This window comes from Trichoderma citrinoviride, assembly GCF_003025115.1.
Source record: "Trichoderma citrinoviride strain TUCIM 6016 unplaced genomic scaffold BBK36scaffold_2, whole genome shotgun sequence".
Lineage (NCBI taxonomy): Eukaryota > Fungi > Ascomycota > Sordariomycetes > Hypocreales > Hypocreaceae > Trichoderma > Trichoderma citrinoviride.
The window spans coordinates 2,185,366-2,211,771 of NW_020194710.1; the positions used below are offsets into that span (position 1 = coordinate 2,185,366).

At 54.7% G+C, this 26,406-nt stretch overlaps 8 protein-coding genes across 8 annotated transcripts; 4 read left to right on the forward strand and 4 right to left on the reverse strand.

Annotated features, from left to right (window-relative positions):
* Positions 1 to 318: 318 nt before the first annotated feature.
* Positions 319 to 1,937, forward strand: BBK36DRAFT_63880 (hypothetical protein; the record flags this gene model as incomplete). The annotated part of the gene is made up of 2 exons (XM_024898409.1): positions 319 to 335; positions 719 to 1,937. The coding sequence occupies 2 exons, from the start codon at positions 319 to 321 to the stop codon at positions 1,935 to 1,937; spliced, it is 1,236 nt and encodes a 411-aa protein (XP_024753226.1).
* Positions 1,938 to 2,333: 396 nt separating this feature from the next.
* BBK36DRAFT_1156458 (SET domain-containing protein) lies at positions 2,334 to 4,076 on the forward strand (the record flags this gene model as incomplete). Its single annotated transcript, XM_024893927.1, has 3 exons — positions 2,334 to 2,849; positions 2,921 to 3,110; positions 3,184 to 4,076. The coding sequence occupies 3 exons, from the start codon at positions 2,334 to 2,336 to the stop codon at positions 4,074 to 4,076; spliced, it is 1,599 nt and encodes a 532-aa protein (XP_024753227.1).
* Positions 4,077 to 4,144: 68 nt separating this feature from the next.
* On the reverse strand, positions 4,145 to 5,830 carry BBK36DRAFT_1166125 (hypothetical protein; the record flags this gene model as incomplete). The annotated part of the gene is made up of 2 exons (XM_024894866.1): positions 4,145 to 5,399; positions 5,640 to 5,830. 2 exons carry the CDS (start codon positions 5,828 to 5,830, stop codon positions 4,145 to 4,147), a joined length of 1,446 nt encoding a protein of 481 aa, XP_024753228.1.
* Positions 5,831 to 6,762: 932 nt separating this feature from the next.
* BBK36DRAFT_1166126 (hypothetical protein) lies at positions 6,763 to 8,709 on the forward strand (the record flags this gene model as incomplete). Its single annotated transcript, XM_024894867.1, has 2 exons — positions 6,763 to 7,002; positions 7,033 to 8,709. 2 exons carry the CDS (start codon positions 6,763 to 6,765, stop codon positions 8,707 to 8,709), a joined length of 1,917 nt encoding a protein of 638 aa, XP_024753229.1.
* Positions 8,710 to 9,749: 1,040 nt separating this feature from the next.
* BBK36DRAFT_1134371 (hypothetical protein) lies at positions 9,750 to 14,009 on the reverse strand. Its single transcript, XM_024892283.1, is given in 5 exon segments — positions 9,750 to 9,776; positions 9,792 to 9,818; positions 9,914 to 12,845; positions 13,049 to 13,688; positions 13,721 to 14,009. 3 exon segments carry the CDS (start codon positions 13,722 to 13,724, stop codon positions 9,914 to 9,916), a joined length of 3,576 nt encoding a protein of 1,191 aa, XP_024753230.1. The 5' UTR covers positions 13,725 to 14,009; the 3' UTR covers positions 9,750 to 9,776; positions 9,792 to 9,818.
* A 3,093-nt stretch (positions 14,010 to 17,102) lies between these two features.
* BBK36DRAFT_1110711 (hypothetical protein) lies at positions 17,103 to 19,970 on the reverse strand (the record flags this gene model as incomplete). The annotated part of the gene is made up of 2 exons (XM_024889614.1): positions 17,103 to 18,072; positions 18,166 to 19,970. The coding sequence occupies 2 exons, from the start codon at positions 19,968 to 19,970 to the stop codon at positions 17,103 to 17,105; spliced, it is 2,775 nt and encodes a 924-aa protein (XP_024753231.1).
* Positions 19,971 to 20,852: 882 nt separating this feature from the next.
* Positions 20,853 to 21,572, forward strand: BBK36DRAFT_1138324 (Lumazine synthase; the record flags this gene model as incomplete). Its single annotated transcript, XM_024893233.1, has 2 exons — positions 20,853 to 21,058; positions 21,164 to 21,572. 2 exons carry the CDS (start codon positions 20,853 to 20,855, stop codon positions 21,570 to 21,572), a joined length of 615 nt encoding a protein of 204 aa, XP_024753232.1.
* Positions 21,573 to 22,512: 940 nt separating this feature from the next.
* On the reverse strand, positions 22,513 to 25,449 carry BBK36DRAFT_1188913 (hypothetical protein; the record flags this gene model as incomplete). The annotated part of the gene is made up of 5 exons (XM_024896601.1): positions 22,513 to 23,140; positions 23,225 to 24,360; positions 24,436 to 24,805; positions 24,899 to 25,138; positions 25,217 to 25,449. 5 exons carry the CDS (start codon positions 25,447 to 25,449, stop codon positions 22,513 to 22,515), a joined length of 2,607 nt encoding a protein of 868 aa, XP_024753233.1.
* Positions 25,450 to 26,406: the final 957 nt, after the last annotated feature.

Below are 26,406 nucleotides of genomic sequence, written 5' to 3' on the forward strand. Positions count from 1 at the left end.
TTTAATTCCTACGTAGTGCCTACTTTATGAGGTTTTCTTCAGCACGGCTCTCGTGTTTTGAGGACAATCTTGCCAGCTGATTCCCAGCCCCATTGAGCAATGTGAGACACGACATCCTCCCAGGAGAGGACATCATCATGCATCAAGTCGGTGAAAAGATGCAACAGATGGCCAGAGAATATCTAGACCTATATCATTGCTCATAGCAGTTTGACACGCATCATCTCTCTGTTTTGCTACTGTAAGTGAAGTGGCAAAGAATAGGTGCTTCTTCGGGATTCCACGTTGATCGCTGAGTCATCCATATGCGCCAATGAGATGCCGCCAGATTTCAGGTACGAGATTTCGCCTCCAGCGAGTTTGACAGCTTGACAGAACTGCTCGTTCTTAACAAGAAGCTAGTCCATCTTCTTATGTGTCCTTTTCACGCAGTTGACTCATTTAAACATCCTTCACTCTCTCTTTTCTTTGAGAATTAGATTGTATATTTCTTTCTTTAGACAATCGGTTCATGTTGAAAGCGTGGCCACATAGTAGATGATCTTGTACACGCCATAAGATCACCGGCTTCAAGCTTCTCACATCTTCCAACTACATACGAAGTGCGCATACTGGATTGCATTCGAATCCAAGCGGACACACTCCACGATTCATCCTGTCTCTTCATTTCGTCATTCCCTTTACATAAAGCCATGCCTTCTGTCCATACAAAACTCAGGCCTTTGGCCCTCACATTCGTCTTAGCCTTGGGCCTATTGTTCTTGTTCGCAGCTCCAGCAGCGGCATCATCATCATCATCACAGCCGTCACCCCAAGCAGCCTCGGACGAGTCAGACTTAATCTGCCACACATCGAACCCGGAAGAATGCTATCCCCGAGTGTTCGTACCGACGCACGAGTTCCAAACAGTCCACGACGACCAGCAGCTACCCAACGGCCTCCACGTCCGCCTGAACATCTGGACGGGGCAAAAGGAGGCCAAGATCAACGTGCCCGACGAGGTCAACCCTGATCTGGACGGCCTACCTGTCGACCAAGCCGTGGTCCTCGTCGACCAGGAGCAGCCAGAAACCCCCCAGATCCCCAAGGGCGCGCCAAAGTACGACAATGCGGGCAAGATCAAGGAACCTGCGCAAGAAGGAGACGCTCAGACGGAAGCCATCGCCTTTGCAGAGACGTTCAACATGCTCAAGACCGGCGAGTCACCCAGCGAGGAGGAGTTTGACAACGGACTGGAAGGACTGGAGGAGCTGTCTCACGACATCTACTACGGGCTCAAAATCACAGAGGACGCGGACGTGGTCAAGGCCCTGTTCTGCTTGATGGGGGCTCGCGATGGCGACGCTTCGGAGGGAGCCACTCCGCGAGACCAGCAAGCGGCCGCCATTCTCGCCGGCGCCCTGTCCAACAACCCCAAAGCACTCGCCGAGATCGCCAAGATCTGGCCAGAGCTCTTGGACTCGACGTGCCCGCGCGCCGACGGTGCCACCATCTTTGATCATTTCTACCAGGACACGGTCTCCGTGACCGACTCTCCGGCAAAGGTCAAGGCCGCCGTCTCCGCCATCAACGGACTGATCAAGGACGAGGAGATTCGAAAGCAATTCCTGGACAACAGCGGCATGAGGCAGCTCCTGACGGTCCTCTTGGAAGAGAGGCCGGAGTGGGCCGGAGCGCAGCGGAAAGTCGCCCAGCTGGTTCTCGACACTTTCCTGGACGAGGACATGGGCGCCCAGCTTGGCCAGTGGCCCAAGGGCAAGGCATCGGCCAACGGGGTGTGTGCGGCGCCGGAGACGGCGCTGGATGACGGATGCTGGGACTATCACGCCGAGAGGATGGTGAAGCTGCATGGGACGCCGTGGAGCAAGGAGTTGAAGCAGAGGCTGGGAGATGCGCGCAAGGCGAACAGCAAGTTGCCGGATCATGGCGAGTTGTAGATGGCATTTGATGCTGTCGTTGTTGCTGTTGTGTATATATGTGTGTATGTATGCAGGAGGAATACCTGTGCGTGATAACCTGTACATAAAGATACCCTTTGAATTGATCCAGACGATAGACGTCAATATCGTCGCCTAAATAAAGTGTACAGTGAGCGACGTGTCGAGGCTTCGATTCTTTTCCTCCAAGTTCTGTGTCTGCTTATTATGTACCGTACCTTATGGTAGCCATCACCAACCCACCTTTCCGCTCTGCCCCTCCAAACCTCAGCTCCATCTTCAACTTTTCACCTACACCCACCTCGCCCACCGCAGACTCACAAATCCTTACAGCCCTCATCGAATCCATCATTCTCTTCAAATGTTTCAAACATACTAACTTGAAATAAGCCCATCATGTCCTCTCCACCCATCGAAGTCCGTCCCCACCCCTCCAAAGGCCGCGCCCTCCACGCAACCAAATCCTTCCCCCCCGGCGCCGTCATCTTCCCCTTCACCCCTCTCCTCCTGCTGCCCAACGTCTCCTCCCTCACAAGCGTCTGCTCGCACTGTCTCCGCCCCGGCATGCCCCGTCTCTGCTCGCGCTGCCACGCGGCCGCATACTGCGACGCGGCGTGCCAGGCGGCGGCGTGGAAGACGCTGCATTCGCGCGAGTGCAAAGCCCTGACCAAGACCCTCAGAGACGAGGAGCGGAGGAGGTCGCTGCCGACGCCGACGAGGGCTCTGATTCAGGCTCTGCTGTGGAAGGAGATTGCGAACGGGCTGGCGGACCTGGAGGGACATGTGCTGGAGAAGAGGGCGGATGGGGATGAGTGGAGGGATATCGAGATGATGGCCATGGCGGGGTGTGCCTTTTCTGGGCAGGGGATGGGAGACCAGGATATTCGGAGGGCGGCTGAGATGATCTGCAAGGTTGGTTTTGTTGGGAAGAAGTGAGGTTGGTACTAGGAGGCCGTTGATGCTAACTGGCAGCCGTGCGATAGATTCAGAACAACTCTTTTCAAAGGTTTGATGCCGATTTGGGTGTTGTCGGGCTATTCCTCGAACCTACTCTAGCCATGGCGAATCACTCCTGCATTCCAAACGCCGCGGTCCAGTTCATCGGGCGAAACGCCCTCCTCATCGCCGAGAATCCCATCCGGGCTGGCGATGAGATTGAAATAGCTTATACGTGTAAGTGTCCCCTCTACTATCAAACTTGAGTGAAAGGCTGCCTATTTACACGAGATGCGTCGTCATCATATAGTCACAACGGATCCTTTGCCCAGACGACGAGAAGCATTGGCTCATTACAAGTTTACGTGCCAATGTCTTCGTTGCCGGGATAATCTCAACGTCTACCAGGTCGCGGCCATCTCGCCCTGCGTCAACCTCAACAGCCAGAGTCTCGTACCGGATGTGTCAAAATTCCGCGAGCATCCTGCAACCAGCAGCACCACCAAGCAGGACGTTATCAATCGTCACAGTGAGTCGGCTGACCACATATCGAACGCGTTGGCCGCGATCGAGTCACCGTCTGAGCGGCGCAAGCTGTTGAAGAGCGAGTACAGCAAGAGGGAGCCTCTAGTGGAAGAGGAGCTCTGGGCCGTCACGCCGCTGCCCGACATTCTCTTCAGAATATACATGCTGTACAGCGAGGAGGAAAATTACGCCTTTGCCCTGACGGTAGCCTGCCTCGTCGCGACGGCTTGCGATCCGTATCAGTATCCCTCGCCGTATCATCCCATTCGACTCATCGGCTTGTTCACAGTGGCGAACCTGGTTTCCCATACCGCCGCAGCAACGGCTTCCCAGACAGGCTCGGCTGCTGTACCTGTTCCCGGAAAGGCGACGTTGGAGCAGGAGATTGAGGAGACGCTGCGAGAAATCGATCAGGTGTCGTTGTGCCAGATGCTGCTCATCATGATTATCCAGTATTTGCCAAGCGCAGAGATGGGCCTGACTGTCAAGGCACGGGCGATGCTAGATGACATTGAGAAGCTGGAGGGCAGGGAGAAAGAGACCTCTCTGATTGATGAATGGCGTCAGGATCCCAGCAGCGAAAAATCCCAGGCCTTCTTTGAGTTTGCCGTGGTGAAGCAAGTGGATGCCTTGGCTAGCCTGGGGAAGAAGGTCTTGAGACGGGATTTCGAGTCTTGAATCCAAGTCCATGTGGGTGGGCAACCATGGGGTAGGAATGGACGTTTGCCAATGAAGAGAACACGTTTTCAACCTTTGGCCCATCTGCCGCGCCTTGCCGTGCTCTTCTTTGTCGATGCCGCCGCCGTCCGCCGCTGGACCGGAGTCTCGACCAGGGCCATAGTCCCAGGTGATGATTGTTGTTGTTCGCTAGTGCTAACATACCCAGCCGTGCCAAGGGTAGGATAATCCGACGAGATGGCCACCCGTTTTGGAGGAGTTGAGTTCACAATATGGGAATCATCTCTCGTCATCGGCGGTCTCTTCTGACGCGTGGTCGATCCGTAGTGAGACTGGCTGCCTTCAGCCGCCGAAACGTTATCGTACTCGGCAAAGGAAGGGCGAATGTCCTTCCGACTAGGATTCGGCGTGCTGCCAGCGACCACCCGGGCTTCCAGCCGCTGCATCCGGGTTCGGAAGAGGTCAAACTCCATCTGCAACGACTCTACCTGGCTGGCCCTGTTTCCAATCTTGGCTATGTTGCTGGCGAGGATATCCAGCTGATGTGACGATATAGACGGATCTTCATCCACCGAAGAATGGCGCATATTATCATGCTGCTGCTGCGCAAGTTCAGACCGCAGCTGCGACATCTCTCTTCTCAGCGAAGCCACCTCCGAAGCATACGTCTTGGCCGTCGCAACGCCTTCCTGCGCGACCTGCTTCGCCTCATCGGCATCCTTCTTGAGACGGGCATTCGCCCTCTTGACCTCCGCAATCTCCTTTTGCGCGGCAGACAGTTCGCTTCGGAGACTGCTCGTTTCCGCGTGTGACTTTCTGATGATTTGCCGCAGCTCCGTGACCACTCTGTCCGTCGTCTGGAGCTGCTGATCCAGACGAGCCACCACGGCGTCGCCGTCGCCGCTGCTCCATTTCGCGTCGCTCATTTGCGTCTTGAGGGACTTGATGTCCGCCTGCTGCCCTTCGCCTTCGCGGCGGACGTTTGCGACGGAGTCGCTGAGTTGCCGCATCTGCTTCTCGAAGCGTGCTACTGTGCTGTCGAACGTGGACATGACTTGGAACCCGGCTGCGCCGATGCGCTGGATTTCATCTTGCTGGGCTTCGAGATCTGCTTGGATCTGGATGATGTCGAAGGTGTCTCGGCTTGGGGCTGTGCCGTCATTTTGAGGATGAGTTTTGCTATTCAGGGGTGAGGGTTTAGGTTGGGTTGTGGCCGGTTGGCCCCTGAGCTGGAGGATGCGCTGGATCTTGGGCTCGGCTTTGCGCCGGAGGTCTGTGGCTATCTTGAGGACGATGGACGTGATGCGGAAGATGATTTGGCCACTGCAGGGTTTAGCATGAGAGGAGCTGTTGGGAAAAGCGTGGTGGCTTGCCTGGTGAAGATGTGATTTGAAGGACTGGTCAAGCACTTTTGGCCAATGTTTGTATGGCACGCTGAGCACTCGGCATCTCGAAGCTCACTATTTCCAGAGGGATGCCTCGCCATTAGCCAATTGGCACTTCATAAAGAGACAGTACGACATATGATGTAGATAGATACTGGTGAGAGGGATGTTTTCGTACCAGCCTTCGACCAGAGTGCCCGCATCGCCGATGCGAACAGCGCCTGTGGCAGTGATCTTGTTGTCTGCCTCGGCCTTGTCCTCGACGTACGCCACCGGGGTGATGTACTTCTTGCCAATCTGCGTCCAGAGATTGACGAGGGTTCCCAGCGTTGCGTCGCATTTGGCGCACCTCACGGCGACCAGGTCCATGTTTCGGGGGGGGCTTTTGAGTCAAGACGTGTGTATGTAAAAGTGAAAGAGGGCGGCAATGTTTATGTTTACGGGATGCGATGCATTGGGCTGCTAGCAGTGTTCAAATCTACCGGGTTTTGCAGCTCAATGGTATGAGAGATAAAAGTGCACATCAATGCTCTGTTGACATGAGATGAATAAAGATATTTGCCCGCATATCACTTTAGAAAAGCTGTCAATGAGTGATGCTGAATGAAATGGGTTGTGATGAATGTTCAACCTGAGCAGCCAGATTCGGCCTGGAGTCGCGTTAGAGAGCCGCGAGGCTGCAGCGAATCCATCCCGGGCGCCGAAGACGACCTGTGATTGGCTGAAAACAAAACGTCCCTGGGGGGGGGGGGGGCTGCGATAAGATAAGGATGCCAGTTCTCGAGAAATTCAGACCTTGAGAGCGTCAGCCTAGCCTAGCCAAGAAAAACATCATCTTCCCAACAATCAGCTCCTTTGGCGCTCAGCAAGCAACGTTTGATCGTGAGTCGTCCTAGATGGCGCTGGCCAGTGAAATTCAGCATTAGACTTTATCTCTTATCTTTGCCTGTTTGGCACTTTCTTTTCCGCTCTGCCTCTTAGCAAGGCCAATCTCGTTTCTACTCCTGCTCCTTCGGCAACGTTTGTTTCCTCTCGGCGCTCCAAGCGAAGTAGCCTCTTCGCTTTGACTTCATTCAGCTACGGCGGTGCTCAGCCATTGTGGGTATAACCTCTACTTTAGAGTTGATTATTCTCCCGAGATCTTTCTGCCTCCGGCGCTAAGGACTCAAAAATAACTTTGAACCATGGCCGACGCCACCAGCGAGGACGCAGGTATAAATACCGACACTGCCTCCCTCAACCAGAGCGAGGGCAGTCTCAAGAGAGGCAGTCCTCATGACGCAAACACAGACGACAAGAAGATGGACGACCAGGCAGAATGGCAGACCGTCTCCCACGCGAGGAAGAAGCCCAAGAAGATGCCTCGCCCGGGCAAGGGAGGATACCCGGCCCTGACCTTCTCTTCCAGCGCACGGCTGCAGTCCATGCTGAACCTCAACGGCCTGCGCGACATCATCACCTACATTTTCGCCGACGGTACCGCCCCCCATTGGATTAACGTCATGCACCGGCCGCAGTTCAGGAAGATTGTGACCATCATGGTACCCGGGCTGGAGGAGGCGCTCTTCAAGCAGGGCGTCGACTACGCTACCTTCAACGAGCTGAGGGATGCGTATGTGGATGGCGAAGAAGACGGAAGCACCTTTTCGTCCGGCTCCCCAGATGACTACTATCCTCGAAAGCTGGACAAGGACGCTCTGCCGGAGCCGCTGAAGCCGTTTGCCGACATGTTCCCCCACCTGTGGCCTGTCAAGACGCCCGGCGACGAAAAGCACGGGAAGCTCAACTCCCCGCTGGCCACCTTCCTCACCGCGCCGCCTCCGAAGGAGAAGACGTCCCAAAAGGGAGGCGTCAAGCCCGCGAGGGAGCCCCAGGGATGGAAGAATGAGCGGACGCGCATCACCGAGTTTCTGGCCTCTGCCGAGGAGCTGACGGAGAACGGCTATCTGATCCACCCGGCTCTTCTTCCTGAAGGAGAACGACGAGACGAGTTTGTCGCCCCAGAGGGATGGGTCATCACCAGAGTGGACAAGCTCGAGGACGGCGACGTGCCCGAGTCCGAAGTCGAACAGGGCAGCATCACCGCTGGCCGAGAGGTCCTGGCGCTGGACTGCGAAATGTGCATGACCGGCGAGAGCGAGTTCTCCCTGACCCGCATCAGCTTAGTCGACTGGGACGGAAACGTGGTGCTGGACGAACTCGTGAAACCCGACAAGCCCATCATCGACTACGTCACGCGGTTTTCCGGTATCACAGAGGAGATGCTGGCACCCGTGACGACCACCCTCCGCGACATCCAGAAGAAACTCCTTGAACTCCTCACTCCACGCACCATCCTCGTTGGCCACTCCCTGGAATCCGACACCAAGGCCATCCAGCTCGCCCACCCCTTCATCATCGACACCTCCATCATATACCCCCATCCCCGCGGCACCCCGCTCAAGTCGTCCCTGAAATGGCTCGCCCAAAAGTATCTCTCCCGCGAGATCCAGAAGGGCGGCGCTCTGGGCCACAATAGCATCGAGGACGCCAAGACCTGCCTCGACCTGGTCAAGCAAAAGTGCGAAAAGGGCAAGCTCTGGGGCGCGTCGGACTCGCAGGGAGAGAACCTGTTCCGCAGGCTGGCCCGCGCCGGCACGGCGTACAAGGCGCAAGGCGGGGACGCGGCCCTCGGCGGCATCGAGGTCGGCAAGACGAGCGCCGCCGTCGACTGGGGTGACCCGTCCAAGGGTCTCGGGGCGGGAGCAACGCACCAGCTGGGCTGCAAGTCCGACGAGGAGGTGACAGCCAACATCATCCGCGCCGTCAACGGCGACGAGGACGGGTCCGTCATCAGGGCCGGCGGCGTGGACTTTGTCTGGGGCCGCATGCGCGAGCTGGAAGCCCTCCAGGGATGGTGGAACAAGAACATGCCCGACATGGACGTGGACTCCCTGCTGGAGCCCGGCTCCGCCGACTTGCCGTCGTCTTCTCCCCTGGAGCAGGCGCTCTCCCGCCTGACGGAGCGGCTCGTCCGCATCCACGCCGCCCTCCCGCCCTGCACGGCCTTCATCGTCTACAGCGGCTCCGGCGACCCGCGCAGGATGGCCCAGCTGCAGCAGATGCATGCCCAGTGGCGCAGGGAGTACAACACCCCCGGCAAGAAGTGGGACGAGCTGAGCGTCAAGTGGACGGACGTGGAGGAGCAGGCGCTCAAGCGGGCCGTCAAGAAGGCGAGGGCGGGCGTCGGCTTCCTGGGCGTGAAATAGAGCGGCACGTCACTCCGTTGCGAAGTGGGTTACCATTCTGATCGCTTGATTTATATCGCACAACTGACGAATTCCTTTTTGTCTGTCTCATCATATATAAAGGTTGGTAACGAGGGCTTGATAATAGTGGGAATTTGCTTGAACAGACGAGAGACTTGCGAGATTTGGGCTGGTTTGGTTGATGCCAGGGAACCATAGGTATTCATGATCTCTTTTTGCCCTTTGTATAAAATAGCTACCTACCTACCTGTTCTAATGTAGCTGCTATACCCCATGATGGCAATTTACTTCTTGTTACGCGACACTTTTCCTCTACCGCCAGGGGTTAAGTGAACATCGTATGGAAGCCATTGAATTTTGATATTCTGAGATAAGCAGCATCAACTGCCACAACACAGCCCTCACTAAGCCACTGAGCAAGACAATCACCCCATACAAAGACACTCAGAAAGGTCAAACGTATATAAGTCTGGCCAGATTACATCTCCATCATGGTTTACGGAGCACAGGTGTTGGTAAATACATAGCCTCCCAACACTTCCTCTTTCTCACAGGGCCAATTCAGATTTCAAGTGATGCTCATGCATTTCTCCTTATACACACACAACTCGTCAACACATGCTCAAACATCCCAAAAGCCCCATCCGTCATCCCGAAAACAATAAAAGCCCCATCCCGCCGTCTGCGTGCAGCAGTTGTAAATATGAGGTCGGAAATGATCAAAACGCCAGCTACCGTGAAGTCTCCCCTGCCCCTTGGATCGCATCCTGAAAAGAAAAGGGGCATTTTTTCTGTATCAACCTTGGAACCCTTGACGACAAAAGAAAATTGAGAAACGGAAAAAAAAAGGAAATTAGACCGTCACCCCTTTCCCGCAATACTCTCGTGTTTCTCCCTGGGTCATGTCCATTTGACTCTATGCAGATAGGAAAAAGAAGACGGATTAGATTAGTAAAAGGAGAGTAAAGGGTGGTAGAAGAGAAGAAATCAAGCCAAGGAACGGCAAAATGGCAAGACGAAGAGACCAAAAGAGTCGCCAAAAACACGCTCAAGCTTGCTGAAGCGGAATGAATCTCAGTTTCATGCTGGTCATGGTGTTGCAGACGAATGGATCGCTTTTTTTGTCTCGTTTCTCGTTTCTTCTCATCTTCTTACCATTGGCATTGATTTATTCAGTAGTCTGCCTGTAACGAGTCTGCAGAAATCATATGTCTTTCCCAGAGTGCGCATCATCCACGACAGACGCGGCAGTGCTCAACATGTCATCATCCACAGGCTGGGGGTCAACGCGGCTGATGCTGTGGTGAGAAACAGTTCCAAAACCGGCAGGATCATCCTGCGTTGCCGAGTCTATGCTTCTCAGATCCGGAAAGTCGAGCGACGATTTTGAAGACGGCCGTTGGTCTGACCGTCTATCAGAGCCTCTCCGCTCAAACGGGAGACGAGGCAGCAGTGATACACCGCCTTGCTGTAGAGTCGACTCCGTCTGCGCTGTCTGCTGGGATGCTCGGCTCTCAGGACGCCTCGTCTGGGAATCAATCCGGACAAGAGGCGTGATCTGGGTGTTGCGATCTAGCAAGGCCGAGTGTCTCTTGGAACTCTTTCGTGGAATGACGGGTGCATTATCATCAGCGTCAGACGTATCCACATCGCTGACTCCTTCACTATCCACCCCGTCGCGCGAAGCCTCTGCCTTCTTTGAACCCAAGGCGACGGCAGATTGAGACATACGCCCGCGAGGGAGTCGATCCGTGACGGGGCTATCAGGCTCACCGTTGTCAGACTCCGACTGCGGGTCGCCGTTGTCGGTAAGAAGCTCGCCTTCCCGACGCTTCGGCCTCCTGATCTGAGGCTCATCGTCGTCATCAGAATCGATGGGTCCGTTTCGAATGACCCCCATGGCGACTGGGATGCCCTCCGGCGGCGTCTCGTCTCCGAAGCCTCCATTTCGAACCATGTTGGGCGGCATCCTAGCGCTTCTGACGACCTCAAAGCCTTTGCCCTTCTCCTTAGTTTTACCGCCGAAGAGCAGGCTGCGGAGCCATCCAGCAGCGGTCGCGGCCGGCCCGGTGGGATCTGCAGGGCCAGTTCCGAGCTTCCTGCCAGGGCCTTCCGAGTTCAAAGCTGGACCCCGAACGCCATAGTAAAAGTCAACCTCGCGGGTCGAGTAGTCCGGTCGATTTGCGGGGAAGCTGATGGAAAGGTTATTGCCGCCATGGCCTGGCGCTGGAGTGGCTCCTCGCGAAATCTCGGCCCCTGAGTCGGGAGCTTCAGGGGCTAGCCCTCCGGGCTGAGGGACAGGCTCAATGGTGAGCGAGTCACGCCGGCCGTCGAGCTGCCCCGAGTCGCCAGTCATCTCACGGCGCCGCCGTGGAGGGCGATAATAGGGATCAGAGGCTTCTACCACAACTCCAGGCGGACCCTGGCGAGCAGCAGAGGGCGATGCGAGGAACGAAAAGGTGCTGGCTTCGCCCGGCGTCCCTGGGACGTATGAACTCGCCGTGTCGACATTCCGTTGTGCGGCTGAATACATGCTATCAAGAGCTGAGCTGCTCCGATGTCGATGGTGGGCCATGACACCGCTGAGGCTAGCCACGGAGCCGCTGCGGACTCTGCCACTCGGCATCACAAAGCCAGATTTGCCGCTATCATCGGCATCCAGCATAGCCGCGGTGGACAGCTGGCTGGCTCGCGACGGCCCCTGGCGGTGGTTGACTCTCCTGGAGAGCTGCCTCATGCCGAAGATCTTGGACAGGCCGCCACGGGTCAATCCAGTGACGTCGTCTCCACCGGCACCGAACAACCTGGCAATGACTTCAATAATAGTCTGCACAGCGCCGAGGAAGAAGCCCAGGGCGAGCACGCAAGCATGGAGCAGCAAAATGGCATAACCGATCCAGCCCTTTGGACCTTCGGTAACGCCCAAACTGGGCACAAAGGTGACCATGAGGATGATGATAATCAGTCGCAGGCCCGCAAACAGGCTGTGATAGATGTTCATCGAGGTAGCTCGTTGATATGGTCGAAAGGCGTAGATCATGATAATCTGGATGACCTCGCAAATGGCCAGAAGCACAACCTGAGCAACGCCGCTCGGCTGCACGGCACCAATGGCAACGCCTCTAATGACGTTGAGCAGGATGGGTATGAGAGCAAACGCAGCAACCTCGTCGGCATATGTGTTGTACAAAGGTCCGTAGCGCAGAACCGTGGGCAGATCATCGAACAAGACCGACTTCGGCCGCGTTGTGATGATGAGCCACAGCAGATAGGCCGCAAAGCCAATGACTAACGCCAGTGTCAGCGCAGCCAAGGCAACGGTCCAGCCCGGCGACTGGCCGGACACGACGAATTGGAAGCATGACAGAGCCACGATGGGCATCAGCATGAAGTTGAAGACGATGCGGACCACGTTGCCAATGACAAACGGGATATTCTTTGCCCGCAGGTCCTCCTCGGTGGTCCTTCTGATCTTGCGGAAGATCCACTGAACGGCAAAGCCAAGCTGGATGAGAACAATGACGGAGGCGATGATGACGCAGAGCCACACCATCATACCCGGCCATACATCTTCAGCCTCGGACATGCCAATCAGCTGAGCCATCTTCTGCAGTCCATAGGTAGTACCCGGCTTGGTCACATAGATGCCGTCCTCCAGGTTCTGCCACGGATCGGCACGGGCGACAAAACTCTCGTTGAACATGAGCGATGACCACCCAACCTGGCTCACTACAGGCTGGAAGTAGCCGGGGTAATCGAGAGTCAGGGCGCCGGTCAGAACAATGAACTGGATGTACTGCAGACAGTCGCTAAAACCAGGGGTGACAAGCCGCAGCAGGTCAGCATCCCGGCCATAGTTGGATGTCCAATGAAAGACATTGGTAGTGCCCCAGGGGCTCCAAATTCCAGCAAATGGAATCGCGAACCCAGCAAACAGCAGGACCAGAAGGGGCATGAATTTGAGCACCCAGGAGACGCTGCCGAGATTAGGGGTGATGGTGGCAGAGACACAGCCAATGTTGGTGGCTGCCTGATCGCCATTGATGAGGAGAAAGGTGACGGCGAAGGAGCTAAAGGAGTATGAGGAGAAGAAGTCGTGACTTAGGTTTACCGATGGAAGTCCGTAGGGGAGGTCACTACACGATGAAGTTTATGTCAGTCAACTATATCTGAGGTGGTATCAAGATAAGATACATAAAAAGCTCATCTGGCGAGAAAAAATTAAGGCCAAGCTCCTGCTGTATGCCACAAGTACAGGCGAGAGCGCAGGAGGTGGCGGGGGTACAGAGAGGGGTGATGGCGATGACATGATATGACGATGAGACGACGGTCGACTTACACGTTGCCAAAGGTAGGCGGCAAGGGACAAGTGCCATTAACGAGGCTGTCCGCGCAGAAATTGGAGCGGTCGTTCCATGGCTCGTACGTCAAGACGTTGACTCTCCGGACCAGAGTGGTGGCAAGCGTATCGACGTAGGGCGTCTGCTCGATCTTGCCGTTGGTGTCATCGGGATTCGTCCAGTATGGGTCGTTCGGAGGCGGGAGCGGACTGAGGTTCTGCGAGCCCGTGACGTTTCCCCACACAATAACCTGCAGGTTGTGGTTGGGCGTCTTGGTGTCGAAGACGGCGTCGACATACAGCGGCTCCCATTGCAGCAGCGGCGGCTTGTGCAGGCGGTACGAGTCGGGGAGGCAGTTGTCGAACTCGACCAGGACGGCGGCGGCCGGTGTCGCGACGAGGATGAGGGCGAGCAGGGTGAGAACGAGCCACGCGGGTCTCGTGGCCCATGCGAAGATGCGACCGCGATTGCTGAATCTGTTGCGGCTTCTGCTGTCGTTGCTGCTGCTCTGATTGCCGCACTTGGTCGTTCGCGCTCGGATGACGCAGCCTTGTTGGGCGCTCCCCTCCACGGATTGCCGCATCTTGAGCGCCGAGCAAGAGCCCACGGCTACCTGCGGCGAGGCTGAGAATCGATGGCCTTTGGATGAGGCCGCAGACACTGTGCGCGACTCATGCCGGCCGCGGAAAAAGGCGTCGTGGTGGCTGCTTCGGGTGCTGTCGCAACCACGGCGACCAGATGGATGATGCATCGTGGGCATCGAGAGCCAGGGGGCCATCTCTAGGCTGTCATTCAGACGTCGCGCATCTTCAGCGGCACAGCAGCGGAATCAAGGGGAGAATAATTGGGATAAAGAGGCGAGCGCAAAGGGCTGTGCGAGCGAGTGCAAGGGCGAAGCAGAAAGGACAAACGAGGGACTGGAGGTTAGAATCGTGAGACGTTGCAGAAGGGATTCGATTGAGCAGAGGATGGAAGAGAAAAGGGCAGAGGAAGAAAAAAACGGATTGGATGTTGGACGGCACAGACGATGGCCAGAGCTGGGGTGGAGCGGCAAGAGTGGCAGTGTCTGAGGTGCTGTGGTCGGGGCCTGTTTGGGGGGTGCTGGGGGCTTTTCGGGGCGCTCTGGCCGCTGGAGCTCTGGGGACGGCGGGCGAGGTGGTGCAAGTACAGGCACAAGCACAGGCGCGGGTGTCGCCTGGAGATGGTGGCTTGGAATTGAGCTGTTGGAGCTCGGGTACCTTGCCTGGACTTCAGCCTGACCTCTCTCACTCAGTATAGACACTCACTGACAGCGGCTCATGAATCCTCCATTGTTTCTGATCACAACTTGAAGCTATTCATACTCCGCGTCACCACGCAACACGAGGTTACATCCAGCAGTTCTGGTAGCGGTACAGAAACGTCAACATGCGTCTCCCGCAGAAGCGAGCAAACAGTGGCAGTGCACCTGCTGTGGCGCCCACGGCCTGAAACGACCCGTTCCATGTCCCCATGGCAGTTACGAGCTCCCGCTTGTACCGGTACGAGGCTACTTGAGTCCGTACTAACCCGTTGACTTCATCGTGCATGCATTGAGTCTTCACGATGGCTTCATGGGGCCGCAATGCGCGCGGCATCTTGCTCAGTCGCTGTACATGACAACGAGTACCTTTCTTTGTTTAACCGATAATGCGAGTGCGTTCTATGTCTTGTTCTTTACATGGTAATCTTACCGGTCATGGACTGAGTATGAATAGCCACAGCTTCTGCTTACGGCTCAGCTACCTACATGTAGTGGTGCTCTCACTGCCTTCCTCTGTTCGCATATACGAGTTCAATCCAGATCATCTGCACGCATCACCCGTATGTCCAGTGTGCATATTTCTGCATGAATCAAAATAGAAACGAAGTTGCTATTTAGCAGTCCAACTTGATTATCCAGCATCCCAGAGTAAACAGCTAGTCTTTGTCCTCCATGTACTCGATTTGCCAGAACTCAAAGCCTAGTTGTATGAGTATATAGATATACTAACAGAAAGAAGGACCCTTCTTTCCTGCCAAGATTGTCACAATAGCAGCAGCAATAGAAACATATCTGGTATTTGCTGAGAAGGCGGACAGCCAAATCGGAGTGCCGACAAGCCACTCCTAAGACGAAAAATGCCTTCATGCAAGAAACATCCCAAGCCTACCGCAGAGCGGGTATTCTTATTCTGGATAAAGAAACGGAGTGCTAAACGCTTTCAAGCTACAGGCACTCCGGGAGTTAACACCCCACCTCGATCCTTCTTCCCCTCTTCTCTCTCGCCTTTTTTCTCTTTGTCCTTTTCTTCACTTCCTCCCATTCTAGAACATGGCATTTCCCGCTCTCAGTCCTGCTTACCCCGGGCAAATACGAGCTCTTACAGTCATGCAGGCGATATGTGAAAGCAGCTGAGCACGCGGGAATACCCTGCCCAGAAGTGGCTTGACATCAGCAGAGCCACACACGGGATGAAGAGTAGGTATGTAGAAGGTGGTGACGTTGGCACGGGTGCATCTTCCTGATCTCTTATCACTGCGATTAAACTCACACAAGCCAAGCTTCTTGCAAGATACAAATATTTATCATCATACCCGCTCACATCGTATCTTACCATATCATACCGCAACAAAGTTCACACATCACCAAACAGCATACCTCTTCCCCAGCAAAACTACAGCCCATCTTTCACAACTACCATCATCCATAATCAGCAGATTGTACCTACTCATGTCCAATACGAAGTTTCCCGGCCCCAAAGCCCAGCGCCGGGGGTCCCCTCCCGCCTTAGTCGACTTTCATCCTAGGGCAAACGTCAAGTCTCCAGCCATTCCAGGCTCGCTGTGCCTATTTATAACCCCAATCTCAAGCAAGGACGCCGGGGGCTTCAAGCCAACCTTGTCCCGTCTTCCCCCCCTTTTGGCGCTGATGATTGGACACTTGTGCGCCCCATCGTCCTTGTATGCGTATCGTATGTACGAGCTGGCTTCTGTGCGTTTCTGACATGTAATGCCATTTCTGGATGACGATTAATTCCCAATAGCTATTTGACTATCTTGTCCATTCAGATAAAATGTCCATAGCTCGAGTGACATCACATCGTTTGTTTCGTTACCATATGTAGAACAGGTTATATGAACCCAGCATTCTTCAACATCCATCTTCATGGCTCGAACAACCACATCAACGAACATTTCTCCTGCAGAGTAGGTATCAGTACAAAGAAGAAAAGCGCAATCCGCGTATACGAGCCACGCACCTAAACCCGCTCGCTTCTCCGTAGCAATCCATGCAACGGTACCAGTACATACTACATGCACCTCGCACCCGCGAGCACTGACCCTCGCAAAAGATCGTCCTCTAGAAACCATCGAACCTTGGAAGCCGCGTACTGCCCTGCATTGTACTCCGTTCATACGAACACTCAAGATATATAGGGCAGGCGGAGATACCGACTCGATCAAGACATAACCTGCGACGCCCACTCACTTATCCCGAGATTTCTCTTTGAATTTTTCCGAGCTGTTTTGCTTCCCTTGTTCTGCTGAGAAATGCTTCGTGCGCATGCTCCATGCTTCTTACTCCGTACTGCAGAAGATTTCGGAGACACAGGGCCCCCCTTGTAAGCTCTCCAGCAAGCTGCATTGCCGGTCCGGCATCACCGTGCAGACTCCGGCCCATATCCACTTTCTGTCTTCCATCCGATGTCAAATCGTCCATGACGTCTACACCACGAAATGCCTTCGCCCTTCGCTTTGGCCAAATCATCTCCCGGATCTGCCGGCAACCTACACTGTCAGCGGTAAGCAAGAGATCAAAATGGCATAACGACTCAACAGTGACCACAAAAGTATATACCGAATGGCCTTCTGGCTTTGCTCTAGAAGCATCAATCAATTGGACATGTGATTCTGACTAGTAGATGGCACGTTAATAAGCCCGTTTTTGCATCAATCTTTTGTTCGAGATTCGCCCAAGCGTTTCACCTCAGTGTGGATCCACATCAACTTCGACAAATGGCTTTGACCTCAGGTATCAATCTTCAAATGTAGTCAAATGCAGACACCCTTGCCTTTGGCTGCCGAGCGGAGCGTGTATTCCACATCAACAGCCTGGTCCTGAGTTTGCTTCCACGCTTCCACTGCATGCTGAAGGCCCTGTTCCACCTTGCCAGCTTCCTTCATAGTATTGAACTCGATTCCGTTGCCCGGCACGACATCGTATCCCAGCAAACGCGCTCGTCTGGCCAGTAACTTGACCTTCCTCAAGGAAGCCCTTAGAGAGGTCGAAGCACTTTGTACTGCCAACTCATGAGGAATAACCTCCAGGGGGAGTCGGCGTGTAGAAAGTCGCCTCGCAATGCCATATCTCGCTCGTGAGCGTCGCCGCTTGATGAGGTAGAGTCTTGGGTCCTCCGTACTGTTAATCACCCTGCCAGGTGGTGCAATATCCTGCTGCGTATCACAGAAAATATCAGGCGTCCAAGTTTGTAAGACATTGTCGCCAGCATTCAAGCCATATTGAGCGGTATCCGGCATTGGTGATGTGACACCGAAGGATAAGCTTTCCATCAAGCTTGTTTGCAAAGTCTGGGATTGTGGGCCCGGCCCCTGCAAAGAAGGACGCAGCTGTGAGACATGTTGTCGGGTATCCGGCCGCGAAGCTAGTTCAGAGACCTGCATCAGAGCTTGGTTCGCATTGTCTCTGTGCCGATTACCATGTCCTCTTTGGGCGTGTGGTTGAGAACGAGTCTCTGCGGTATTGGAATTGGCGGTGGCTCGCGAGCCAACTCGTAGGTTCAGATGTTCATGTGCCACTTGCCGCTGGATGCGGTTTTGCCCAGGTAGACGAAATGGTATCACCCTGCCATTTTCCGGGGCCCTAATCCGTGGCCGCGCATGCACCTGTGCATGATTCCCTGTCGGACTATTTCTTTGAGAAGTCCTCATTGGAGGTCTGAAGGGAGAGTTCAACCCTCTCCCGCTTCGCATATTGCCAGACGAAGGGGGTGTTGGCCAATCTCTAGGGATTCTTGCAGGATGAGGAGAAATGGCCTGTTCCAAGGACACGGGCTCAGGCACACGAGGAATGGGGCCGGGAGACGTTTGCTGGAACCTTTGTCCTCTGTGAGTCGGCTCCGATATTTCAGAGGCAGCACTCATCGTATCAGATTCCGAATCTACCTGATTGTTCAGTGCATTCAGCATGGACTCAGTCAATGGCTGTAAAGGCATACGACCAGAGATGATTCCAGTCGATGTGGACAAATGTTGAGGTTTCTTGGTTGCCGTTTCGTCCGTCGCAATCTGGAAGGTGTCGTTCTTCCGCCGCAAAAGGAGATATCTTTCAATATTCTCCGAGGCACACTTTTTGGGAATGCGCGAGCTGACATCGGCTCGTTGGGCAGGAACAGGGGTAGCAGTCATAAGTGAGAGGGGCACTTGTATGTCAAGGCAGTTGGCAGTGCTGTCCTCATCAGTAGAGTTGCTGTTGGTACGAGCCATGTTTACGGTTTTTGATGTCCTCATTCCCGTCAGTGATGTCGCATCCTGCGCGCAAGATTCCGGAAGCAGCAAAGAAGACGTGGTTTCTTGGTCGGTTGGTTGGTCTTTGCTGGTTGTTTCATGATGCGCGGTCGGCTGCTCCGTGGTATGTAAGAGATGAATGCCTAAGGGACTGTCTGCAGCTTGGCTGTCTATATCATGGTCAGTTGCCTTGTCTAGCTGCATATGGTTCTTTCCATGCTGATACAAACCTCTTGTGAATGCCCCGGCCTCTCTTCGACAGTCCACGGCTGTCTGGGTCGAGAAAGGAGCTTCAATGGACTTCTGTGGGTATATCTTTTGGCACAGTCCCTCAAAGCAGGCAATGATTGTACTCTCATTTGCAAAGAGAACGTCATCCTTCAGCGGCGTCACATTGGCATCGTAGCTATAAGGGGGGCACCGAATATTGAGCTGCATGAAGGGGGTGGATATGCTGGCAAACAATTGTCCAGGGTCAACAACTCGGTTCAAGGCTGCCTTGAGAATAGTTGTAACCTTTTTACCAAGGCCGCAGCTGGATGAGATTGGCCTCGAGTCAACGGATATATGAGTTCCCTTTCCTCTGACTTGTTGGATATCGGAACTGGGTTTTGGTATGAGAGCTTCCAATATGAATTCTTCCGATGTCTGTTGACTGCGTTGGGCCGATGCCTCCTGATCACATCCTGAATTGCGAGACACGTGGATGCAACTATTAGCCAAGGCAACACCAAACATCTGGAGAGCTGCCTCTTTGACTCCTGCAGCGCAAGTCGGAGCGTATGACCAGCAACTGGTGGCTTCTCCGAGTACCTTGAATGATAGTCTGATATCGGGACGGGCAAATGCGTATCCTCTCAGGAGATCCCTTGTAGATTGTATGTATTTGGCACTATTCTTTAGCGAATATTGCTTCCTTGGCGGCAGATTTTCGAAAAGCTTGGCGACCTGAACGGTTGTGCCGACGGGTGCTGATACTGGCTGTTTGTTGTCAACGCCCCCAACCGCAGCCTTGAGTTGCAGGCGAGATGCCACAACATCGTTCATCGTGCGTGTGGTGACGGTGACACTGGCGAGAGTATTCATAGCCGCAAGGGCTTCGCCACGGAAGCCCAGTGTCTCTCTGGCTACCGCTCCAAGCTCTTCAAAGGACGTCAGCTTGCTTGTGTGAGCACGCCGGCCAAGAGAGCCGAAGTCGTCAACGTCGATTCCGCGGCCATCATCCCGAACTCGTATGATGTCAAGATAGTTCGACGAGATTGCGATCTCAACAAAGCTAGCTCCGGCGTCAATGGCGTTGTCGAGAAGCTCTTTGACAACGTCGCAGGGGGTATTGATGGTGACTGAGGAGCCGAGAAGGCGCACGGTGGACTGAGGGAGAGCTGATATTGGCATTGCGTTGATGAGCTAAGGCGACATCCTTGAGTTGGCTGATATGGTTGAGATGAAGTAATAAGATTGAAACAAGATACCCAGATATTGGTATTGTCTCGCTGGAAATCTCACGATATTGCGGTAGAGGATGAAGAGTCGAAGCCATCGCAAGGCCTCCATCATGGCCACCACTCCTTCCATTGCTTGGACATCCGTCTCCTGCCTAGCAGGGACATACTGGAGGTTTATTCAGTCTCTCCTTCCGATAATAATTCGAACTACCATTGGCCGTTGTAAGCGAAGGAAGCTGCGATATCCTGCTATCTCCTGTCGATTTCGAGCTCTCAGTCGGCAGGAGTCTTCAATAACTTGAAGGTACTCCATACAAGTGCAGCATAAGGTACCAGCTTTGGGAAAGAGGGTCCCCAAATGACCCGCACGATACCGTAAGTCTGTAGCTGCTTCGTAATCGCGGCGCCTGAAAGCGACCTCCTGCCGAGGTCACTGCTGCGTGTCACCTGCCGGCCAGTTCCTGCAGCAAGAAAAATGACGTTTTCCGGCGCCCACCGCAGCTCCAGCTCCCCAATGGTAGAAGGTGCGACGCTTCGTACCAGTGACTTTCTTCACAACCCCGCCGCTGCTGCCGCCATTCCACTTCCGCTTTTGTGCCTGTCGCTGCTGCCCCGCCGCAAGCATCAGAAGATCAGTCAGCTTTGTTTCGCATGAGGTCCCTTGGAGCTTTCGTCGCATGTTAGTATAGTCTCGTCCTTCTCTGTCTCTTGATCTCGACATCAATTCCTCTTCTTTTCGGCATAAGCACTCTTGGATAACCCATCAGTCCAGATTATCCCCCCTCAGCATCTCTTTTCCAACCCAATAATCCAGCCGTCACATAACAGCATCATGTCTTCCCTCAAGGGCCCGGCTCCTCAGCACCACGACGGCTCCAGCCTCCGCATCGGCATCGTCCACGCCCGCTGGAACTCAACCATCATCGACCCTCTGGTCGCCGGCGCCAAGGCCAAGCTGCTCGAGGCCGGCGTCAAGGAGTCCAACATTGTCATCCAGTCCTGCCCCGGCTCCTGGGAGCTCCCCATTGCTGTTCAGCGGTATGAGCCAAACCCCTCCCCCTCCATTACCACCCCTCCTCCTGCTCTTCTCTCCCATTTTCCACAACCATTTGCTGATATGCCTTCCAACTCTCCTGTGAACAGACTCTTCTCTGCTTCGCAGATTCAGTCCAATGCCTCCGGCGCCCCCTCAGCCACCGACCTCCTCGGCGCCTCAACCAGCGACCTAACCGCCCTCTCCGCAGGCGCAAACTCCAGCGGCCCGTTTGACGCCATCATCGCCGTCGGCGTCCTCATCAAGGGCGAGACCATGCACTTTGAGTACATTGCCGACGCCGTCTCCCAGGGCTTGATGCGCGTCCAGCTCGACATTGGCATCCCCGTCATCTTCGGCGTCCTGACGGTGCTCAACGACGAGCAGGCCCAGTCCCGCGCGGGCATCAGCACCAGCGCCGCTGGCAAGGGCCACAACCACGGCGAGGACTGGGGCCTGGCGGCTGTGGAGATGGGCGTCAAGAAGAATGAGTGGGCGACGGGTAAGATTCAGGGCTAAGACGGCTACTAGAGTTGCATAGCGTAACATTCAAAGAAAGTAAAATGTGAGAAAAAAGAAGGAATAGCCGTGTGCGCAATTGAGAGAAGCGACCCATCTGTTGGGAAGATATTCATTCAGACATCAGCAAGCCAATAGCAGGAAATTGGCAAGAATAGAGCCAATAACTGTTCCATGGAGTCAAACATGTACCGTGGACTATCACTTGGCTGATGGGATTGACATCACCATCTCTCTTATAAGCGCTGCAGAGATAATAAGAGATATCAGCCGCTTTGGAATCAAACAACGGGTTGGATCATGAGATGATCATTTTCACAGCCTCCCTTCCTTGTCCTCTATTATATCTTGATCTCAAAGGCCTATCTATATCCATGCTTTACCTCACATGGACGATGAAAGACGCCAGAAGTTGTTCAAGAAAAGAGAGCCACTGCAGATAAATTATTCAATTACGGCGTAGAGCCATCTCTATCATGCGTGACGCAAAGCTGTCCAGACAAATGATCCAACCATTTGACGCCTCAGCGGACGTCCCCAAACAAAAACATCTAAACCTCAAAAAGATAAATTATTTTTTCTTCTTTTCAACCGCGTTGCGCTGCATAATATAACGGGCCATGATACTTCTGGGCGTAGCAGCGTCAGGGGAGGTCCAAGTCGAAAAAACAACCAAAAACATACAAATCCAATTATTGACCTCGCGCTCGGCGTCTCCCCTGACTCGACAAGGTGGGCGAAACACACGCACACGGACACACGCACACCCCATACTTGCTCGTACGCCCACTCGTGCTCAGACTCGCACAAGCGTAGGCTCGTACCACAGACAGACGCACGCCAAAAGTTCATCCATACACATCAGCTCTTCGCTTGCAGGATAAGACAAAGGAGAGGGGGTGAAGAGACACTTTATGGTCCGGTATATGACATCACCTGCTCAGATGACCGAGCTCAGATTCTTCTTGCTTCTCCAGAGAGATCTCTTCTTCTCTCTCTTATTCTTCATCGCCTCCCAACCTTCTTCATCGTCGTCATCATCCGAAGCGGACTTGCTCACAATCCTCATCGATGTCTTGTTTTTGTTGTCAGTGAAAGCCGACAGAGCTCCGGAGAACGAGTGTGACTGCATGTGGCCAAGCGAGCCATGGTTGATAGCCTGGGAGACGGGCCTGTAACGGTTGGGCAGGCCAATGTTGCTTCGCTCTGACGGTGCAATCGACGGGGTATAGCCATGAATAGACGACCGTACAGATCCCGCATATCCAGGATGAGCCATCGGCGCCGAGCCGGGCTGCACCATGCTCATCGTTCGCATGCTACCGTAATCACCACGGCGAGGCTCCAGCGTCGGCTCACCAACAACAGAGTTGCGAGAGGAGAGATCAACCATGGACTGGTTGCCCATCAGACCGCCAAAAGGTTGCTGAAATGGGGGGTGTAGCTGCTGCTGCTGCTGCGGCACGCCGCTGTTCTGGTTTGCAGCCATGAGTTGCATAAACTGCATCTGCATCTGCATAAACTGCGACATTTGCTGCGTCATCTGGAGCTGAGCCTGGTCACCAGCACTGAGCATCGGCTGCTGCATCGGCGGTTGCATCATGCCAGGCATCATGCCGGGCATTCCGCCTCCCATCTGAGCCTGGGGATACATCATGTGGGGGGGAATGCCGGCCATGGGGTCAACTCCAGGAGGGGTGTTGTAGCCGCTGCCCATGAGCCTTGAGGGATCAACACTGGGGCTTCCTCGTCGCATCGCCCTCTGTCGCTCCTCGCTGGCAATAACACCGACAAGGCCTCCGGGAGGCAGCGGCGACGGTGGCTTGGGGCCCAGACCCATCTCGTTGAAGGATAGAGACTCCCTGAGCGCCGGCTGCGCAATGCTCGCTCCGATGAAGGGATCTTGTGGCAGGTTCCTGGCAAAGGCCGGAAGGGTGGAGTGGCGTCGGGAAGCAGCAGCAGATTCTCCCATGGCCGACGACGGCCGTCCCGGCGCAAGCATTGCAGAGGCGCGCATGTTGGGGTTTGATCCCATCATACTGAGCCGAGTCGGGGGTCGGTTCTTGTTGGGAAACCCATGTGCCTGTAAGATGGCGAGCGGGATCTCTTCGTCGTCGTCGGCCTCATCGGACGCGCCAGATGCGCCGGACGTGGCAGCTGCGGTTGCGGGTAGGGGCGGCGGTGCTGCTGCCGGGTCAAGCGAAGAGGTCCTGATATGGCCAAGCTGCGGTGCGCTCAACGAAGCAGGAATGCCCAGTCCATTGGTCGGGTTGGTTTCGCCCGTAACCTTCATCATCTGCTGTCGGTACACAGCCATGTGAGCCTCCTGCTTCCGTCGCTGTTTCGCCTGCTGCTTGGACTTTTCAGCCTCGTCCTCCTCGTCTTCGTAATTGATATCGTCCTCGTCGTCGTCCTTCGACGTGCTGTTCGTCCTGTCATGGCGAATCTTATCTTCGCGATATTTCTCGAATTCGGCTGGAGTCATGACCTTGTTCCGAGGCGCGCCGTCGTGCGATCGACGGGGCTGCTGATATCGAGGCCTGTTGGCTTCAAACCCGCCGTCTCCATTTCTGGCATTGTTGGGGTTGGGAGCCGGCTTAGACTGCCTGGGAGCCGCCGTGAAGTTATCCTCCTCCCGCCGGTATCGACCCTGCTGCGGATTGTCCTCGAATTCGTCATCCTCGGCCGAAAGGAGCTGAATAGCAGTGTAAGTCTCTGCCAGGAGCTGCGCGTCCTCGTCGTCTGGTGTTTCGTCCGGACTCGATGGTTCTTGATGAGCTGGCCGTTGCTCGGCCGGAGGCGATTGCCTAGCAGGTGCTTGTCGTGGCGGCGATTGATATCGAGGAGATGAATGGTTCGGAACGCGTGGGGGGCTGTCATATGTCGGCGAGCTCTTGTCCGATGAATAGTCATCCACGATGACCTTGGACTGCGGTCTGTTCCACGAGCTGAGCAACGGCTCTGCTTGCGTCGTCGTGTCCGGGCTGTGCGGAATCGGTTGTTGTGCCTGGGGGTTGCCTGTGAGGAGCCGGGGCGAGGCCAGGTCGTCGTTCTTGAGCGTAGCCATGCTTGCGCGCTTCTCGAAAGCCGATCCTGAAAACATTGATCCAAAGTCACTACCTACGTCCAGAACTTCGGGTCTACGGGGGGCTGGCTTGCGGGTAATGGCTGGGGCGGATGGGACGGTTGGGACGGTTGGGACGGTTGGGGCCTGCGTGTATGTAGTCGTACCTCTTGATCCAGTTCGTCCCGATTCGGTCATGATGGGCATAGGTGGCCGCAAGTCCGGCATGGGAGGGTCCTCCAGCGGCGGGGGAATGCTGTACTTCTTCTGTCCACCAAACGAGAAAGTGCGGCCAGCTTTGTCTAGGAACTTGGAACCGATGGACTTGTTGCCGCTCCCACGACCGTGCATATCCGAGGATGAGCTCTTGGGTGGCCGGCCATCATCGTGGAACAAATTGCCGCCGCTGAAGTCGGCTGACGACGGAGCCGTGGATGCATTGCTGTGGCGTGAAGAGGTGTCGGTAGACGTGGTGTGTGTCGTGTTGGATAAGCCGCTTCCACTTGATGAAGTTAGCAACTTCCACCATAAGGTAGGAAAAAAAAAAAAAAAAAAGCAGGCTGAAAGGATCGAGACTTACCGGTTACCCTTCATATCAGAAAACATGTTGTCGTCGGCCTGGAGATCAGGCTTCGCGAGCAGAGCCCCCGAGGCTCTTGCCATCTTGGCCCCTCCGTCAAACGACTTGACACCCGAATAGTCGTGTCGTTCCAAAACCCTAAACGAAGACTGTCCAGCTGGCGCTACCTCAGCATTTTCGATGTCGTCTGCGGTGCTTTTCCGCCGGGCAAAGGCAACTGAGAATCTAGGCATGAAGACGACGAGAAGGGAAGCTTCTAGATCAAATTTTGGCAGCACCTCCTATCCTGCAGCTTCGACGGGATTTTTTCCGACGGTGCCCAATAATTTTCCGATCGCTGAGGGGTGGCAACGGGTCAGCAGGCTTAGAACCCTGGCGATACGAGGTCCGGTGATGAATGGACGGATGCGACGAATAACGGATCGTCTGAGTGGCTGTCAGCTGTAATCGCGTCAAACTTGTTGGGCGACACAGAGCTCGACGGATGGCTGCATAGAGAGATATCCAACATTAGCAAATGCCCGTCTAACGCATATTGTTTTCAGTTTTCGTCTCCCGTATTTGTCAGTAGGTCAAATCGCGAGTGTGACGAGGCCGCAGTGAATTGACGTCGACTTTGTTTGGGGGGAGGAAAAGTTGGAAAAGGTTCCTCCTCCTTGGTAAGCCGGGTCTGGCGGTGGGCAGGTATTTCTGGGTGAGACACGACCAGGTGGTTGGCCGGGAGCGTCCGGCATGCGCAAGGCTAGGCAAAGAAAAGCGCAAGACTCACATTAATCTCGGGATTGCCAGCGCAATAATGTAAGCGCGCAGGGCTCCGAGTTCGTGATTCCAGGAGCGAGCCCAGGAAAGGATGCAAAAAGCAATGAATAGGAGGCGGGCGAAGAGATTAAAAGAGGTAGCCCAAAGAAAGATACGACGTGGAGAAAAAGCGAAGGTCGACAGCAAACAAACAACGGTGGAATGCACAAATACAGAAGAAGAAGATACAGGGAAGATGGTGAAGAAGTCGATGGAAAGCGGCAGTGGTTTATGCCAAACAAGGAGTAAACAAGAGGCCAAGAGACGGCGCGAGGAGCGAAAGGTATGCCGATCCGATGGAGAAAAGCCCAGGAAAAAATAGAAGTTGAACACGAACGAGCGAAGCAGCCGAGGCAGCTATCAACGAGGGGGGAAATGAGCCAAACGGAGGT

What these genes read in the sequence shown, in the direction of transcription:
- BBK36DRAFT_1134371 (XM_024892283.1), bottom strand. An exon ending in CCGCCTACCTTTGGCAACGT is followed by an intron (nt 12,846 to 13,048) that starts GTAAGTCGACCG and finishes TTCATCGTGTAG; the next exon opens with TGACCTCCCCTACGGACTTC.